The sequence below is a fragment of the Helianthus annuus genome, chromosome 10 (assembly GCF_002127325.2).
Source record: "Helianthus annuus cultivar XRQ/B chromosome 10, HanXRQr2.0-SUNRISE, whole genome shotgun sequence".
NCBI lineage: Eukaryota > Viridiplantae > Streptophyta > Magnoliopsida > Asterales > Asteraceae > Helianthus > Helianthus annuus.
In genome coordinates, this window is record NC_035442.2 from 153,725,510 (window position 1) to 153,744,927 (window position 19,418).

At 36.8% G+C, this 19,418-nt stretch overlaps 1 protein-coding gene across 2 annotated transcripts; it reads left to right on the plus strand.

Moving 5' to 3' along the window:
* The first annotated feature begins 1,314 nt into the window (after window positions 1-1,314).
* Window positions 1,315-15,847, plus strand: LOC110886068 (guanine nucleotide-binding protein subunit beta-2). Of its 2 annotated transcripts, XM_022133829.2 has the most exons (7): window positions 1,315-1,631; window positions 1,716-1,810; window positions 11,550-11,624; window positions 11,929-12,353; window positions 13,091-13,460; window positions 14,274-14,387; window positions 15,552-15,847. In XM_022133829.2, exons 1-7 carry the CDS (start codon window positions 1,523-1,525, stop codon window positions 15,585-15,587), a joined length of 1,224 nt encoding a protein of 407 aa, XP_021989521.1. In that variant the 5' UTR covers window positions 1,315-1,522; the 3' UTR covers window positions 15,588-15,847. The 2 variants fall into 2 exon arrangements, with proteins under 2 accessions (XP_021989521.1, XP_021989522.1); XM_022133830.2 differs by lacking the exon at window positions 11,550-11,624 and having other exon boundaries at window positions 1,320-1,631.
* The last annotated feature ends 3,571 nt before the right edge of the window (window positions 15,848-19,418 follow it).

The window sequence follows — 19,418 nt, forward strand, 5'->3', positions numbered from 1 at the left end:
ACTTTTGAAAAAAAGGAAAAAAAAAACCACAAATTGACTCCACTCGGTTCGAAACAAAATTAACAAAACATTCGTAAAATAAGCATGGAAACATATTATATTTGAACTCACTCATTTCTCAAAAAAGTTTACATTTAAACATACACCAACTTGAATTTAAACCGAAACATACATAAAAGTATGCACGTAAAAAATGGTTTTTAAAAAAAAGAACGTATTATATTTGATCTGACTCATTTCGAGAAAAAACGTTTACGTCGAATAGAGCAAATCAAATTTATACCGGCACGTGCATAATACGTGCATAAAAATATGCACGTAAAAATAGTTTTTTTAAGTAAATATTTAGTAAAAATTTTAATAGGTTAAACACGTTTGTAAAATCATGCCAAGTAGTCTCAATGCCACACCACTGACAACAAAAGGGCTTGTAATATAAAATAAATAAAAAAAGAAAAAAAATAACATTGAACGAAAAACAGATGTAAAATCGTTGAATCACGCACACCCGTTGCGGCGTGTTAATGCGAAGAAATTATACCGAAACGTAATACGTAGAAAGAAAAAATTAAGTCGGTTTAGGACCCGCGCATTGGAAACGAATTTGTCAGACGAAGAATAATAGACGCGTTGCGACGGGCCTTTCAAACGGGAAAAACAGACAAAAAACGTTGAACCACACACACACGTTGCGGCGTGTCGACTTGCAAAATTTTGAAAGAAATGTAAAACGAAAAACTTGCGAAAGATGAAAAGTATAGGTGACCAAAGTTGAAAATAAAAAAGTATTGGGGTGAAATTGCAAAACATGAAAGTCTTTGGATTAAAAATAAAAAAAAAAATCAAAAAGGTTAAAATGAAAAGATAAAAACGTTTGGATGAAAAATGATTTTTTTTGAAAGACTCCCCATATATGGTACAACAACATAATGCAACAAAATGTTACTTATTCCATCATCATCATCACACTTAGTAAATCCTACCAATAGCAAATGTAAGGTAGAATCTGAGAAGGGTAAAATGTAGACAACCTTACCTTTACCCGTTAGGAATAGAGAGACTGCTTCCAGTGAGACCTCCCGCCGTATAGTAGTTTTGCATCAAATGTTGGATATAAGACAGATAACACTCGACCATTAAGACATAGGCTAATTAAGACTGTTGGTTATTTATATTATGAAAATAGTTTAAATAGTTGAAACTAAAAATAAAATATTCCATTCATCTAAATGAGTTAATCATCATCACAAATGGAGAGTTGCCCGAATAAGAAGAAAATTGACCACCACTATCAAGTGTCACACCTCACCTACTATTTCTTTCTACCCCGTCACAGTGGGCCCTCCAGCTTATGGTCAATTACAATTCGCAACTCAACTTTCTTTCTTTCTGCAACTTTTCCATCTTAAACCTTTCATTCATTCTCCCTCTACTCTTCACAAGCCCTAAATCCCATCTCATCTCATCAATCAACTTGCATATGAACATGAACATCAATTAGGGCTCAAAATCGACCACAAAGATGTCCACCGTTGCAGAGCTTAAAGAGAGGCACATAGCTGCAACTGAAACTCTCAATTCTCTCAGAGAACGCTTGAAGGAACGACGGCTTCAGTTGTTAGATACAGACGGTATACGTACTTGTTTGGATTTCGATTTCAATTTGTGTGTTAAATGTACTTAGATCTCTTTGTTTTTGTGATTGAGTTTCACAGTTGCGAGTTATGCGAGAGCGCAGGGGAAGACTCCGGTTAGTTTTGGCCCCACGGATCTGGTTTGTTGCCGGATTTTGCAGGGGCATACTGGCAAGGTAGGGTTTCAGTTTTTGTGTTATTCGTTACAATACTTGTCATCTTATTGTTTACGTTGACCTGTTTTTGACTATGATCAAGTGAGCAGGGTTGTGCTATTAGTATTCTTTTATTCGAGCAGGGTTGATTATTTTTAGGTGATAAGTTTGTTTCGATATTTTGTCATAGAGCTCCTCAATGGAAAGTTTAGGAAAACGAGCACAAATGGTTAAAGCATTTAGGGCACGATAATCGACGCAACGCAATGTGCTATATTTTTTTAGAACTAACAGTAGGGGATAAGAAAAAGGACTGGTACTTGCCCTGTTGTAACATGTCACGAACCAGGTATCCTGGGTAGACGACGATGTAGGTTGTAGTAATTGCAATTGAAATAAGGCAGTGATAGCATCCGTGTTAGCCAAACGATGTATACCGTTAAGTTGAATCAATTGGGTGGCGGGACTGGTTTCGCCTTGTCAAATGATACATTGACCATCATAATTGAATTCACATGTGCCAGCAGTATAATCAGCATGTACACAGTACACGCCCCAAGTCCTATCCCTGTAGTGGCAGAACATAGAAGTCAACCGTAATCTAATGGCCCTGAATCAGCAGTGACACGTGACGAGCCAACTCAGAACATCCCGCTACCCGTCACAACATAGAAAGGAGTAAGCGATTCAATTAGAAAATTTAGAAAAGAGGCCATTCGAGTCTGAACAAAGCATTGGGTGCTACCCCCAGGCCCCATCAAGAAGAATTTGTCTGAAAAATGTAGAGTGAGTGGTGGAAGAAAAACCATCGGAGAGACCATTAAACGATTTGGTATTTCCTCAAAACAATGGCAGTGAGGTATGTTGAAGCTTGGCCAATAGTTCTTTTGGTTTCTCCAGACCCTTGGAGCGAAAAAGTTTAATTAGCGCCTGGGTGAAAGCCAGCCGGCGAGTTGGTAATGGCAATGTAACTAATCGAACCAATCAGCCTCTGCATCATCCAGGTAGAAGGAAGCTACAGTCAATCGATCTGATTCAGCTATGCCATAAAAGTCAAACTAACGATTAGCTTGAGCAACCAACCGTTCTGGACTATCCCCATTAAAGCGAGGAAGCTGAACCAAAGCAGGTTTATGGCGCCCCAGGACTGTGAAACCACCGCCGCTGTGAACAACACCCGAAGATCCCCCACTCGAACCGAATCCCGGTCATCCTGACATCTTTCGTGTTTGCCTCTTCGTAATTCACTTGGGCCTGTAGCATTTGGCTCCATATTGAGCCTTTTACTCTCATTTGTAATGGGCTGGTTCACAACAGAAGGTTTGTTGCTTTACGTGGTGACTAGAGTCAAGAGACCTAAAGTTTGATACCTTGATGCATCTCAAGCTTTCTCTGATGGCTGTGAGGATTTCAGTATTTCACTCATTTAACACCAAATTTGTTTAACCAATATGGCACTTTATGAGTCTACATCATCTTTAAGGCAGTTAAGATTTGGTTGTCATACACTCACACTTGTTGCGGACTTTTCTAACTTTTCTCTCCGTACAAGGCCAACGTCCACTTTCCTTTTGCCGGAAACATCACTTTTCCGGCCAATCTTTTCTCCTTTCCTAGAAGGTAAACTTTGTTTGCCGGTCAAAATTCTCTTCTCTTTACAGGTACGCATCGGTCAAGGTTACCTATCCGACTTCCCTGGCTACAAATTCGGCGGGTTTGATCCAGCAAACTTCTCTCCCCTTCACGTTTCTGCTTCCTTTTTACCAGCCGCTAGTCGTCTTTTGCCGGTACGAATCAAGCCAGGTTCAACCTCTACGAACTCTCGTACTTCTGACCGCACGTTTTGGCACCAGCTGTTATGACTTTCCGGTGAAAGTCTCAAATGGCAGACGGAGACTCATTGTTTTAGGGTTCCAAACAACCAACAAACTAAGTTTGCTGAACGCTAACACCCAGGTGCTTTCTCTCTTAGTATATATATTTAAAAAAAAACAAAATAGTATATTAAGAGATAACACGAGTAGGAGTTGGCTAGAAAGTCTAAGTTTCCTAGAAAGTCTAGGAAGCAATAGGAAGGTGACATGTGGCATGGAGGGTTTTTAATAAAAAGGGCATTTGTGTAATTTGAATATTATTTTAATTATAGATTATATTATTAGGATAACTAACTTACCAGAAAATTATGGAAACTAAATATCCCATTTAATTCAAATCGACAGTTTTAATTTAAATCATAAAATCCATACAACACTATGTTGTCAAAGACGCAAGGCGCAGGCGAGGCGCATCGGCCTCGCCCGGAGCCTAGGCGCAAGGCGCAAAAAAAGCGTGGGTTTTTTTAAGAAAAGCGCACATAGAGAAAAAAATATAAGAAATATGTTATGCTTTGAAAATAAATAAGATTCCACATATAAATTAAAAAAAAACTTTTATATATGTCATTTATGATCATGGAGCTAATAGTTAGTAGCAAAAGTTTATGACTTATATGTTGTAAGTTTTGGGTGTGTGAATAAAAGTCCCAAAAGGTGGTAAATACTTTGTCCCACATTGGTGTGGCAATGATGCGTGTGTAGTGTAATATATTTTTGATATATAATTAAGCCCTTTTTACACCTTTAACCAAGTTTTAAATTTATAAAACACGATATTCACTAACACTAAACACACATATGGGCAAGTGCACCCATCGTGGACGTAGTATAGTGTTGGTAAGATACCGAGGTCGTCCAAGGACACAAGAGCTTTTAATACCGGTTTATCCTCAACGTCTAATCAAATCAAAAAGTGAGAAAAATGTTTTTTAAACTAAGAAAATAAAAACTAACTAAATGCTGAAAAATAAAAATAAAATAAAAACAGATAGACAAGATGAATCACTTGGATCCGACTCGTGTATTAGTATAACCTTTGATTATTTTCGCACTTTTGCACTTGTTTAAGAGATTATCTTAGTTATTGTAGTAGGCCCCTCTTTTGAAGGCGACGTTACCCTCAACCCAGTAGTTTGAGTCAGCAAGGATACAATCCTAAAGGGTTGGATTATTGGAAGATAATGAATTAAGTTATTAATGCAAATTATGGTAGGCCCCGCTTTTGGCGGTGACGTTACCCTCGGCTAAGTAGTCTGAGTCAGCACAGTCCTAAATAGCCGGGTTATAGTATTAATAGTAGTTAACTTATGAGGGGGTCAAAGAGTTTGGATCCCCGCCATCCAATACCTATGGGCATTGAAGGAGATCCTACTAAATTTGACCCAGGTCCCTTGCAGGACCTCTAAACGCTGAACAAGGGCAAGACCCTTACCAAACCGTTCCCTTAACCCCCGACCAGGTAGCCAACATACCTCCATATAGACCGTGGAGATATGAATGGTGAAAATCTTTTATTTTATATAGACAGTAAAATAATGCCAAGACACCACGGACAAACGATAAGGAAAGATCACCTTCAACATAAGAAACTAGTTATTAAAGTCATTAATACAAAACCAAATAAAAAGTCCAAAAGATTAAAAATAAAAAGTATTATACGAAACACTTGTCTTCACCAAGTGATGTAAGAGACTTAGGCAAACATGACCTTGATTGTCAAGAACTCTTACTATCAATCTTGGATCCCGAGACGACTCACACACTCTACGATGGACAATGGATGATGGTGGTGGATGATGGTGTTATGGTGGTGGTGGGTGGTGGATGAGTGTGAGAGAGGTGATGTGCCAAGGGATGAGTTGAAATGAAGCCAAGCACTCCTATTTATAGGCTGAACAGAAGCCTGGGCACGGCCCCGTGTCCGCTGGACACGCCCCCGTGCCCGTCTGACACCCTCTCTCTTCATTAATTGTAATTCGCAATTACAATAAATGCACCCGCAGCACTCTGACCACGCCCCCGTGTCCACTAGGCACGGCCCCGTGGTGGGCAATAGAAGCTTCTACCACTTTGTCTTTTGTGCCAGGGCTGACCATCCTGGACACTGCCCCGTGCTCGCTGAGCACGGCCCCGTGTTGAGCTGGGCACAGCCCCATGCTCAGCTGGGCACAGCCCCATGCTCAGCTGGGCACAGCCCCATGCTCAGCTTTCTTCTTGTTTTTGCTTTGGGAGATGCTGTCGAGGAGTCGGGCATGCCACGTTTCTTCCTTTTCTTTGTATTTATGTTGGATTTGGCTGCATTTTTGCTTCTTTTGTTCATTTAAGCTCTTTTAACCCTGAAAATACAAAAGGAAGACAAAAGCAGACTTTTTCCAACATTAGTACTTAAAAAGGGTTAGTTTTATGCCTCATTTGATGTAATTTATATGTTGCATTTTACTCACATCAGGTAACAAAGTGATTGGTTATTTATAAGGTAAAGCCTTTACTACTCTATTGTAGCTTTATGACATGTTTTACTACAAGTCCTACCCGCGCGCAGGGGGGGGTGTGCAAAATTGAGTTTCTGAGCTAGAATTTGGTTGAACTCATGCGTGCCCGCACCTGCGGACACGAATGCAGCTCCGAAAAACCCGGGCCCGCGTGAGGCAGTTTTTTTATACTCGCTCAGTTTCGTTTTTTCCTTTTTTTTTTTCGTTTTTCTCTGTTTTTTGCGCTGCGCCTCAGGCTTTTTTTGCGCGCCTTTCCTGCGCCTCAGACCGCTTTTTAAAAAAAAACCCATTTTTGCGCCTAGGCTGCCACCAGGCGCTCTAGGTGCGCCTCGCTGCGCCTGGGCGCCTAGGCGCGCGCTTTTTGCGCTTTTGACAACATAGATACAACATATTCACAGGGAATTCGTAAATCTGGTCTTTCACAACATCTTACCGGCAATGATTTTTGCTGGAGGATTTCTTGATTTCTTGACAATGTGTTTTACCAGCAAACAGACTAATACCATATTACCATTGAGTATTAAACTTGATTTTTTGTTTGATTTGCTGGAAGAATTCTTGACATTGTGTTTTACCAACAAACAGACTAATGTCATTGAGTATTAAACTTGATTTTTTGTTTGATTTGCTGAAGGATTTCTTGACATTGTGTTTTACCAGCAAACAGACTAATAACATTGAGTATAAAACTTGATTTATTGTTTGATTTTGCTGGAGGATTTCTTGACATTGTGTTTTACCAGCAAACAGACTATTACCATTGAGTATTAACTTGATTTTTTGTTTGATTTGCTGGAGGATTTCTTGACATTGTGTTTTACCAGCAAACAGACTAATACCATTTTGTTTTAATAGTTTTAATTTAAATCATACAATCCGTACAATGATTTTTGCTGGAGGATTTTTTGATTTTTTGACATTATGTTTTACCAGCAAACAGAATATTACCATTGAGTATTAACTTGATTTTTTTATTTGCTGGAGGATTTCTTGACATCGTGTTTTACCAGCAAACAGACTAATACCATTGTTTTTAATAGTTTATCATTGGATTAATTAGAGGATTTTTGTTGTTGTGCTTTATCAGTTACTGGTTTCATCACAATGTGTTTTATCAGTTACTGGTTGATATGATTTTGGCATTCTTGATGTTGTGTTTTAGCAGTCAGTCACTAGTTCGTCACATTGTGTTTTATCGCTAAAACACACTACTATGAACACATCTAGATCTGATTTATCGTTATTTTTTGTATGATTTGGTGTTTTCAAATGTGAGGGATTAGAGAGAGAAAAAAATTGCGACATTTTAGGAAGTGGTTTTATGATTGTTAGTTATTTCCTTATTTAAAACAACTTAAATGACACATTTACCCCTAATCAATTAAATTAGCCTATTTTAAAGACACGTATATTACAAAAATGCCATCAAAATGATCTCAACCATTAAACACACACATCTGATGGCCCAGATCGCTTCCTACACTTTCTAGGAAAAACACACTTTCCGCAGGATCCCTACTCGAGATAACAATTATTTTTTATTAACAAACTATACGTCTATACTCTAATATCTTGTGTGCAATAACTGGGGAGTTTATTAAACAAACTATTATATTAGAGTTAATTACATAGTTAGTCCCTGTGGTTTGCACAAAATAACATATTTAGGTACTAATAGTTTAAAATCACCTTCTAGGGTATTAACTTTTCATTTTGTAACGTTTGGAGGTATTAACTACTAGGGTATTAACATAGTTAGTCCCTGTGGTTTGCACAAAATAACATACTTAGGTACTAATAGAATGTGATTTTAAACCTATAAATAACATTAATACCTCCAAACGTTACAAAATGAAAAGTTAATACCCTAGAATGTGATTTTAAACTATTAGTACCTAAGTATGTTATTTGTGCAAACCACAGGGACTAACTATGTAATTAACTCATTATATTATAAGGTAACAAATATTCTTTTGATTATCAAACTATATTATAATATCATACTGTGCGTACGATTTTTAGGTGTATGTATTTGCAATTGGATGAGATTTGTGTGAGACTGTGTGATCTGAGACTCACGATGCCTATGTTTTTGTCGTTTTTTTTTGGTTTTTATTTACTTATTTTTTATTTAATTTTTTGTGAGCTCTTGTTCTTGTTTGATTAAATGTAACCATAGACAACTCGAGTCATGACTATTCCTTAAGGCTGTGTCCGGGAAAGAGGGGTGCAAGTAAGGGAAAAACATAAGGAGTATACTTTACGCTTGGCTTCCTGGAATGTAGGAACCTTAAATAGTAAGTTGTTGGAGTTGGTAGATGTGCTTAAAAGGCGTAGGGTTCAACTAGCGTGCCTTCAGGAGACTAGGTGGAAGGGGTATAGAGGGGCCGAATGCAATGGGTATAAGTTGTTGTATTCAGGGTTGGATGGGGTTAAGGACGGGGTGGGTTTTCTAGTGACTAAGGAACTGCATAATAATGTGGTGGAGGTGAGAAGGCATAATGATAGGATTATGGTGTTGAGGTTAGTGCTAGATGCTGAAGTAGTGGCAGTGGTTTGCGCTTATGCACCACAAATTGGATTGGGGGTTCATGAGAGGAAAGAGTTCTGGGATTGTCTAGATACAGTAGTGGGGGCCATACCTAGGGAGCAGAGAATTTTTAGGAGGGGATTTTAGTGGTCACATTGGTAAGGATAGCGATGGCATTCGATCGGTTCATGGGGTTTTTGGTTTTGGTGATAGGAATGAACCTGGTAGGGATCTTCTAGAATTTGCGGTGGCCCACAACCTGGGTATTTTAAACGCGTTCTTTAGAAAAAAGGACTCTCATTTGATCACTTTTAGTAGCAGGGGATGTAACACGCAAATCGCCTACCTCTTAATGAGGCGAGAAGATCGGCGATGGTGGAGAGATTGCAAAGTTATACCAGGAGAGACGGCAGTGGCTCAACATCATTTGTTGGTGGCCGATATAGTCCTAAGAGTAAAGTTGTCAGAGGGGGAAAGGAGATTTCATCCTAGGACTCGATGGGGAAATTTGAAAGGTGACAAGATTACAATGTTCAGAGACAAGATCATGCTGACGACATCACCTCCACTAGATGGGGACACAAATCGAATGTGGGAGGATATGGAGACTACTATTACTCATGTGGCAAAGGAAACTCTAGGGGTTGCTACACGAAAGAAGAATGGACACAAGGAGACCTGGTGGTGGTGTGGCGATGTGCATACCAAAATAAGGGATAAACAACAGTGTCTTTGGAATCTTTTAAGGTGTACAGGCGAGGAGCAGCGACTGAGGTTGAATGAGAAATACAAAAAAGCCAGAGGGGAGGTGAAGAAGGAAGTGACTGAGGCAAAGAACGCAACCTTTAAGCAGATGTATGAACAACTAGAGACAAGGGATGGGGAGCATGATATGTATAAGCTTGCCAAAGCCAGGGAGCGTAGGAGGCAAGATCTAGGGGTAGTGAGGTTTATAAAGGGAGAGGATGGACGTGTTTTAGTAAATGAGAATGACATTAAGTTAAGATGGCAGACTTACTTCAGAGTCTTTTCAACAGAGGGAGGGCTTACGGACAACAAAGCGAGGACCTTACTTCTCAAAGGCGACAACGGAACAACTGTTATTGTCGAGGTATCACACAAGCAGAGGTGCGAACATCACTTAGGAAAATGGGAAGGGCCAAGGCAGTTGGTCCGGACAACATTCCAATCGAGGTGTGGAAGTGTTTAGGAGATAAATGAGTTCAATGGCTAACTACTTTGTTCAACAACGTTATATTCAAATCTGGAAAAATGTCTGACCGATGGAGGAGTGGTGTCGTAGTGCCTCTATATAAGAACAAGGGAGACGCCCAGTGTTGTGGAATTACAGAGGGATTAAGCTGCTAAGCCATACTATGAAATGATGGGAGAGGGTTATTGAGGCTAGAATTAGAAAAGAAACTAAGGTTAAAGTAAACCAATTTGGTTTCATGCCAGGTCGGTCAACTACGAAAGCAATACATATCTTAAGGAGATTGATGGAAAAGTATATAGAAAGGAAGCGGGGCCTACATATGGTGTTCATTGACCTTGAAAAAGCATGACAATGTGCCACGTCAACTGATTTGGGATAGCTTGGAGGGTAGAGGGGTTCCTGGGAAGTATATAGACCTTAACAGATTTTTTTTTTCCGTCGATCTTGTTATACATGCTGCTACGATGGTAGCAGCGAGAATTTTTCTTGTAGCTTGACTTATGGATATGTATGGTAGAACCAAAACTAGTGTTCATGCACTGGTAGGGGAAACAGATTCCTTTAAAAAAATTGTGGAAATAGTACTCTACCAAGGGTCTGCGTTGAGTCCGTTTCTTTTTGCGGTTGTCTTGGATGAGTTATCCAAGTCAATTTAGGAGGCAGTTCCATGGTGCATGTTTTTTGCCGATGATATTGTGTTAGCTGCGGAGACTAAACAAGGTTGAATGAGAGGTTAGAGGAGTGGCGAGAAGCTTTAGAGGGCAAGGGCTTAAGGATAAGTCGCTCTAAAACGGAGTATCTATATTGTAACTTCAGTGGTGCAGGTGATGGTGATGACACTCAGATCACCATTGAGGGCCAAGTAGTTCCACATGCAACTAAGTTCAAGTATCTAGGATCGTTTGTACAAGATGATGGGGAGATAGATGGTGATGTGGCCCACCGCATACAGATTGGCTGGTGTAAATGGAGAGCTGCCATAGGGATATTGTGCGATAAGAGGTTTCCAACTAAATTAAAAGGGAAATTTTATAACGTTACAATTAGACCTGCTATACTATATGGGACAGAGTGTTGGGCCATCAAGAAGACACAAGCACGTAAGATGGAAGTTGCACAGATGAGGATGCTAAGGTGGATGTGTGGGCACACAAGGTTAGACCGAATAAGAAATGAGGTTTATAGGGAGAGGTTAGGAGTGACGAATATATCAGATAAGATAAAGGAGGGGAGATTGAGATTGTTTGGGCATGTGAAGAGGAGGCAGATGACAGCACCGGTTAGAGTAGTGGAAATCCTCACTGTTGAGGGGATGAGGAGTAGAGGCAGACCCAAATCAACTTGGGACGAACGAATTAGACACGATTTACTAGAGTTGCACCTCTCTGAGGACATGGTCCAGAATAAGAGTTCATGGAGGCATAGGATTAAGGTTAAAGTTTTTTAGGGGAGGGTACTCTAGAGCTTTAGTTGGGTCTTAGGGATTTAGATTTTCCTAAACACTAGGGTGACTATGCATGTGACTGTCTTGATGCAGGTATTGTATATATATGTGCTTTCTTGATGTTTTATATGTTTATGTTTTACTATGCTACTATCTCATCATTGCTTGTGTAATTTGGTGGCTTTTTTTCTTATGGTCTTGCAGTTAGTTTGTTGTTTGTTGTTTGTTCTCGAGCTGGGGGTCTCTCTGGAAGCAGCCTCTCTATCTCTAGGGATAGAGGTAAGGTTTGCCTACATCCCACCCTCCCAAGACCCTACAAGTAGTTTTGCTATTTATGGGATTTACTGGGTACGAGTGATTGATTGATTGATTGACACTCACACTTGTTGTGTTCCATTTTTTTAATCAATATGTCACTGTGTTTATGCTTGAACTATTTTGATAATTTATGCCATTTGCCTTCTGCTTATACAAAAGAATTCTACCATTCTCTTATATACCTTTTTTAGCCTCTTAGGTATTCCTATATGATTATATCTTATCCATATAAATATAATACTCTCAACTTCAAATTTAAATTCAGGTGTACTCACTTGACTGGACTCCTGAAAAGAATCGTATAGTTAGTGCATCTCAAGACGGAAGATTAATAGTTTGGAACGCTCTCACAAGTCAGAAAACCCACGCCATAAAACTCCCATGTGCATGGGTTATGACATGTGCTTTTTCTCCAAACGGGCAGTCAGTTGCATGTGGTGGTCTCGATAGCATGTGTTCCATCTTTAACCTCAGCACACCGCTCGACAAAGATAGTAATTTACCGGTTTCAAGAACGCTGAGTGGACACAAGGGTTATGTGTCATCTTGTCAATATGTTCCGGATAATGATTCTCACCTTATTACCGGCTCTGGTGATCAAACTTGTGGACTATGGGATATAACTACAGGATTAAGAACGTCTGTTTTTGGAGGGGAGTTTCAGTCAGGGCATACCGCAGATGTTTTAAGGTATATTTGTTATTGAAATCTATCCTAGTAGTGTACTTCTAATTAGGGCTGCCAACGAACCGTACATTCAGTTAACAGTTTGAGAAACTTTCGGTGGGAAGTTCGTTTGTGTTTGTTCGTTTAATAAATGAACGAACACGAACTTTGTTCGTTTAGTTAAATGAATGAACATGAACAAAGGCCGCATTCGTTCATTTATGTTCGTGAACTGTTCACTAACTTGTTCGTTTATGTGCGTTTGTTTTCAATAGTTCATTAGTGTTTTAAATTTTTATATATTATTAAAATACTTCAAAGTTTAAACAAATATAATTTTTAATAGGTATCAAGGTATTATATATTTTGTTCATGAATGCTTCTTTGTGTTAGTTTGTTTTCATTTGTGTTCATGAACATTAGTTTGTGTTCGTGAATGTTCGTTTGCGTGCGTTACCTAAAGTTAACAAACGAACAGAAACCCGGACACGTTCATTTCTTAACAAACGAACACGAACATAAAATCTTTTCGGTAAGTGTTCATGAACAGTTCGTGAACACATATGTTTCTTTAACAAACGAACACGAACAAGGCCTTGTTCGTGCTCGTTCGGTTTGGTTGCAGCCCTACTTCTAATGCATGAAATCTCCTAAATCAATTATTTAAATTATTATCAAAATAATATAATGCCTGTAATCATTTTGCTTCTCAAGTAACTTTTACAAGTAGAAGATCGATGATGAGCTGTTGGTTGTTTCAGCGTGTCTATCAACGGGTCAAATACAAGAATGTTTGTCTCTGGGTCTTGTGATGCAACAGCACGTCTTTGGGACACACGTGTTGCAAGTCGAGCAGTAAGAACGTTTTATGGCCATGAAGGGGATGTTAATTCCGTAAAGTTCTTCCCGGATGGAAACAGGTTTGGAACTGGATCAGATGACGGTACTTGCAGACTTTTTGACATTAGAACCGGACACCAGCTCCAGGTGTACCCGCCACATCAGCAAAATGGGGATAACAACACCCCTAATCCTAACGTTACCTCTATTGCTTTCTCCATATCAGGGCGTCTGCTCTTTGCTAGTTATTCAAATGGTGATTGCTTTGTATGGGATACTCTATTGGCAGAGGTAACTAGGTTTTTTTCTGTTCTCTTCACATCATATAAATAGGGTCCACATAGGCCTGTAAATGAACCGAACGAACACAATAGAGGCTTGTTAAGTGTTCATTCATTTAACTTTAACCGAACATGAACACGGACACGGACACGGACATATAATCGAACACATTTTTTTGTTCCTGTTTGTTTATTAATAAAATCGGCATGTTCGTGTTCGTTTATGTTCGTTCGTTTAACCAAAACGAACAGTTCACGAACATAATTTAACAAACAATTTACAACACAAATGAACATAATTGAACAAACGTAAATGAACAAAATTGACTAAACATAAAACGAACATAAAGTAATTTTTGTATAAATTAGTGATTAATTACGATAAATTCCATTGGAAAACCCATTTTTATTACTAGAAAGCCCAATTACCAATTAGTTATACTCATATAAGTAGTTAGAAAGTTTCTTTTATGTATAATATTTATACAAATATAAATATTATAGGGTTGATCCTGGCCCAATATAACTATTTATGTATTTAAATTGAAACAAACATCAACGAACAAATGTAAATGAACAAACATAAACGGAAGTTCATGAACATAAGTGAACGAACAAAAAATTGTGTTCATGTTCGTTCGTTTATTAAATAAACGAACTTCCCGCCGAACAAGTTCACGAACGTTCATGAACGTTCAGTTCGTTTACAGGCCCAGGTCCACACGTTAAATGAACTAAACGAACACATATATCATGGTATGTTTATGAACATATATCATGGTTCAGCTTGGGTAACGTTATCAAGAATGTTTATCTTAAATAGGTTGTTTTAAATCTTGGAACGCTTCAGAACTCACATGAGGCTCGTGTGAGCTGTCTGGGTTTGGCTGCTGATGGCAGTGCTTTGTGCACAGGAAGTTGGGATACAAGTCTTAAGGTCAGCGTAAATTCTACCAATCTCATATTATCTGATGCATATTTGTAGTCTGGGGAGCACGTATATATAAATGATATTATGTATCTAGTTTATTACTATTGAAATGATATAGTTTAATACTCATATTTGACGCTAATTTACTATATCTTAAAGAGAAAGGTCGGTGAACCTTTCTCTGTTATCCCTCAACTTTTTGACAACAGTATTCACTATTAACCCTCAAACTTTTGATAACATTCACTATCAACCCTTAAACTTTTGACATGAGGCACATTCACTATTAACCCTCAACTTTTGACAACATTCATTATTCAAGCTTTTGACATGAAACACTTGTAACCCTCATCTTTAAGTAAGTTACGCATTACTTCTAACTTTTGGTAGTTGACAACTTTGACCCTCCAACCTTTTCAACTTAATAACTTGACACCTCCTTTTGTTTAAATTATTTTTAGAACCCTTTTCAATTCCAACTTTTGGTAATTGACGACTTTGACCCTCCAACCTTTTCTACTTAATAACTTGACACCTTTTGTTTGAATTACTTTTACGACTTTACATCACAACGTGGGACACATTATCATTATTATACTTTTTTTTATCTATGCCTAAATTACTTTTACGACTTTACACCACTGTTTAAACAACTTTTACGACTTCACACTGCAACGTCCGAGACATACTCTTTTTTATCTATGTCTAATGACGTTAATGTCACGAACGTAACGTATGTAACAAAGTTAAAAACGTGAAATGTCACGTGCGCGCACCAAACATTAATGCCATCAATACGTGTGTAACGAAGTCACAAACGCGACTTTGCTGCTGTGGTACGGGTCAAAATTCTAGTTAATTATTTATAAAAGAAACTTGAAACTTTTAGACAAAATGTTTTGGGTCCATCCGACCTTACCCTATATTTACTTGACCCGCCCATTCGGCCAGCCTGTAATTCCCGTCATCTAATATCATTATTAGACAGTTTCATGCGCTTGTTTGATAGTTTTAACTAAATATTCTCTCTTTTGTTGTTATTGAAGGGCATATTAGACTTTTGTCAGATAGTCAAATAATTTTTTAAGTATGCATCACACAAGATGTTGCAATCTCATATTTTGGAAACACAGAAGCTCTAAAAACATTTTGATTACTGTTTATATACAGATTTGGGCTTTTGGAGGGCACAGGACAGTGATATGAATATGGAAGAACGCGTGGTGGTAACTTGGTAACTAGTGGCTGGTTTGCATCTTTCTTGGCACGTGTGTCTGTGTACGTTTTTATTGGATCTTGTGGAATGAACATAGACTAGACGGGTAGAGCAAATAGTAAATATTTTTGCTTTATTTTGCTTCACAAAGTTGAAGATTGTTCATATTACAATGGTACCAGTTTTTTATTTATTAATCTTGGACTCTGAAATCAAAAACTGGAAGTGTGCATTAACTTTTATATTTTCATCCTATGGAATCACTCGCCGCTATGAATATATGATGTGATGACGATGTAGATAGTTTTATCACTCGTGTAGACGAGTCTTGTTTGGCTTGGTTTTGACCAAAAAAAGAGGAGCTGCTATCAATGGTTTTAAAAAACAACAAATCATTCTGGCCTGCTTGGTTGGGGATAGGTTTGACCATCCGAAACGGTTTGGTTTGGTTTAGTGGGTCGAAACATCTTTTTAGTTGTTCTTTGATAAAAAAGAAAAAATAAATTGATGGATGATACATAATAGTATGCAAACAACATTCCGAATTTGAAAATTTTGTAAAATAAAGGAAAAGTTTCAAGTTTCAATCCATGATATGAAATGTTAAACCTTGTTTTAAACTGTTCTGTTGGTTTTAAATTTTAATGATTTATCAAACCTACTGAACCAGACGAATTGCTTTGGTTTGAACTGTTCTGTTGGTTTTAAATTTTATTGTATCACACTAACTATATGTTGTAACAATTGAAATAGTTCAGTATTAGGGGTTCGTACCGACAATACTGAAGAATCTAGCAAAGACCGGATGAAATTAAGTTTGATTCTCGGTTCAGGCAAGTTTGGTTTAAAACCGTAATCAACTCGAAACTACAACAACAACCATACCCAGTATAATCCCACATATAGCGAAGCTATTGATAGGGTCTGGGGAGGGTAGGATGTAGGCACGCCTTACCTCTATCCCAGGGGATAGAGAGCCTGCTTCCAGTGAGACCCCCGGCTCCAAAAACCATAACCAAGGCATAAGCTTCTAAAAAAACATATATAAGCACGCCACTACTACAAAAGATAAAAATAATAATAAACGGATAAATAAGTAAGTGCTTGTTAGTAAAACTACGACACCGAGAATAGGTGAAAACCTATATATATATATATATATAACTATATCACACCTCATAGAAACTGAAAAAAAATAAATTCATAAGATAGGAACCTAAGCTAAAAACCAGGCCAAACTCCTAAAAATCTTTAACCATAATCCTGCGTCTCCACGAAATTCTGTCCTCGACCATGTCCTCAAAGAGGTGCAAATCTGGCAAATCTTGCCTAAAAATCTTTAACCGTAATCAACTCGAAACTAAAAAAAATAAACCAACTTGAAAGGTTGTTTTAGGGAAATTACTTATTTTATTTATTATTTTTAACATATCTATACTATATAATAAAAGAAAGCACATTTGGGACACTTGTCATCATATTAGGCCATGTATTTTATGGATAATTATTATTTAGTTTAATTAATCTCTTTTAATTAATTATAGATAATAACCCTTCTATTAAATATTATTTACTTTAATCTCTTATAGATAATTATTATTTATTTTAATTTTAATTTAATCTCTTCTAGAAAAAAATTCATAATTATTTATTAACGAAACATATTTTTTTAATAAATTATCTAACCATAAATTTTAAAATCTGTTTGATGAAAAGGGAACACACTCAAATATCTTATTTATTTATTATGGGGATTTTAATTATCGTCTATTAGTTTATTTTAAGAAATTTATACATAGTTAGGTTCAATATTAGTTTTGTCATATTATTATTATTAAACTAAATTTATAACTTGATTGTTCGTACTTAGGTCCTTAATTTGTTTGTCATATTATTATAACTAAATATATAACTTGATTGTTATTACTAACCACCTATAGAGTTCGTTTATTTTTGAAAAATTAGAGATTAAATTCAAAATTTTGATAAATCATAGGTATCATCCATATACTTTACTCAACATATTATTTTCAAAAATTATGACTATCTAACTTTATATATATATATATATATATATATAGGATTAGGTTCAAGAGTGAACACCAGTGTAGCTTGCGAACTGAGTGAACTAATCTTGGCCATACACGTGTGTAGATCAATGGCCAGGATTTAATGTTGAAATACACTAGTGTATTTTACGATTTGATGATGAGATCCTAGCCATACACGTGTGTAGATCAATGGCCAGACTTTGTTCACTCAGTTCGCAAATACATTAGTGTTCACTCTAGAACCCCACCCTATATATATATATACATATATATATATATATATATATAACAAAATGTTGCAATACGTCGCTAAATCAAGCTAAAAATATAATAATTATGTAAATATTTTTTGGATTCAATTATTTTCGGTAATGTGCGAATTATAATTGTAACTTTTTATTTCTCATTAAATGTAATGTAATACGTAAATACAATAATAAGTATTATATAATATAATATATTTATTTTTGTATCATTTTCAAAGATTACATGTTTCTTTGATCAATTTTATAATAGTAACATACATCATCTTTATATTAACTCATTTATGTCAATTTGGTATATAAACGTCTCCATCTTTGGTTTGCATTTACAAGAAATATTTATTATACAGTTTAGATTGTTCAACCCGTGTAACACACGGGGAACTAACCTAGTAATAATATATCTAAAAACAATTTGTCGCATTAGTTTAAATTATTTTGAAAAACAAAATATCTAAAAATAATTTGTGGCATTAATTTAAATTTATATTAATTAGAAAAACAAAATCACACATATTTTATTTATATCCCTCTAGATTTATCAATAGCATAGTTTTTAGCATGCGATTTTTAACATGTTCTATTGTATCTAGGTTAATTAATATAATAGTTTTTAGTATATGATTCTAACATATTCTATGGTATTTTTTTCTCTTATAATTACGCGAAGAAGTATAAGCCTAAAGTAGTCTAAGACTAGCGAATCTTGCACTGTGAGATACTCTACCTTAAATACTCGACCGTAAATATCCTAAAATCACAAATAATTAAACAATTAAATACCAAATCCTCCACTGATACATTAAATCTACCTTAAAGTATCCTAAAAACACTAGAGGCACATACTCTAGAGTATCCCGAAACTCTTTTCTAACATAAAATAAATTAAACATATAAATACCAAATAAACATAATTCAACTATATAAATAAATTATTTAACATAATACAAAATAAAAATAAACTATTCCTCGTCTGAATCTTCTAAATAATGTAGATTTTAAATTGCAATATGTGTCACAAGATCAATGCAAAGTCGGAAATGCGTATGTGGTTCCATAATCTCACCAAGGGCATCATTGTCCAAAACAGGTTAAACTAAAGAATCACTTATGTGTACTTGTGAGAAGACATGCCCGTCGTCCTTAAAAATCGTGTTGTACAATATCATGCACGCATACGTCATGCTCCTAATCCTGTCAACATTTGTGGTCCGCATGGGTCGCCTAAGTATGCCTCATTTTCCCTTTAGAACACTAAAAGTGTGTTCCACATCTTTTCTTGTCCCTTCTTGCAATTTCTTAAACTTCTTTGCAACCATATCGGTTGGATGTGGAAACGTTTTCATAAACGTTGACTGGGCAGCCCAGATCCCATTAGTTAAATAGTACCCGCGTTTGTATAAGTGCCCGTTGACATTAAATGCCGAGATCATCGTTTGAGAAATTAGTCATAAATAAAAATGGGTATTTGAGAATATGGTGGAAGGTTTGATAGTTTGTGAATGCT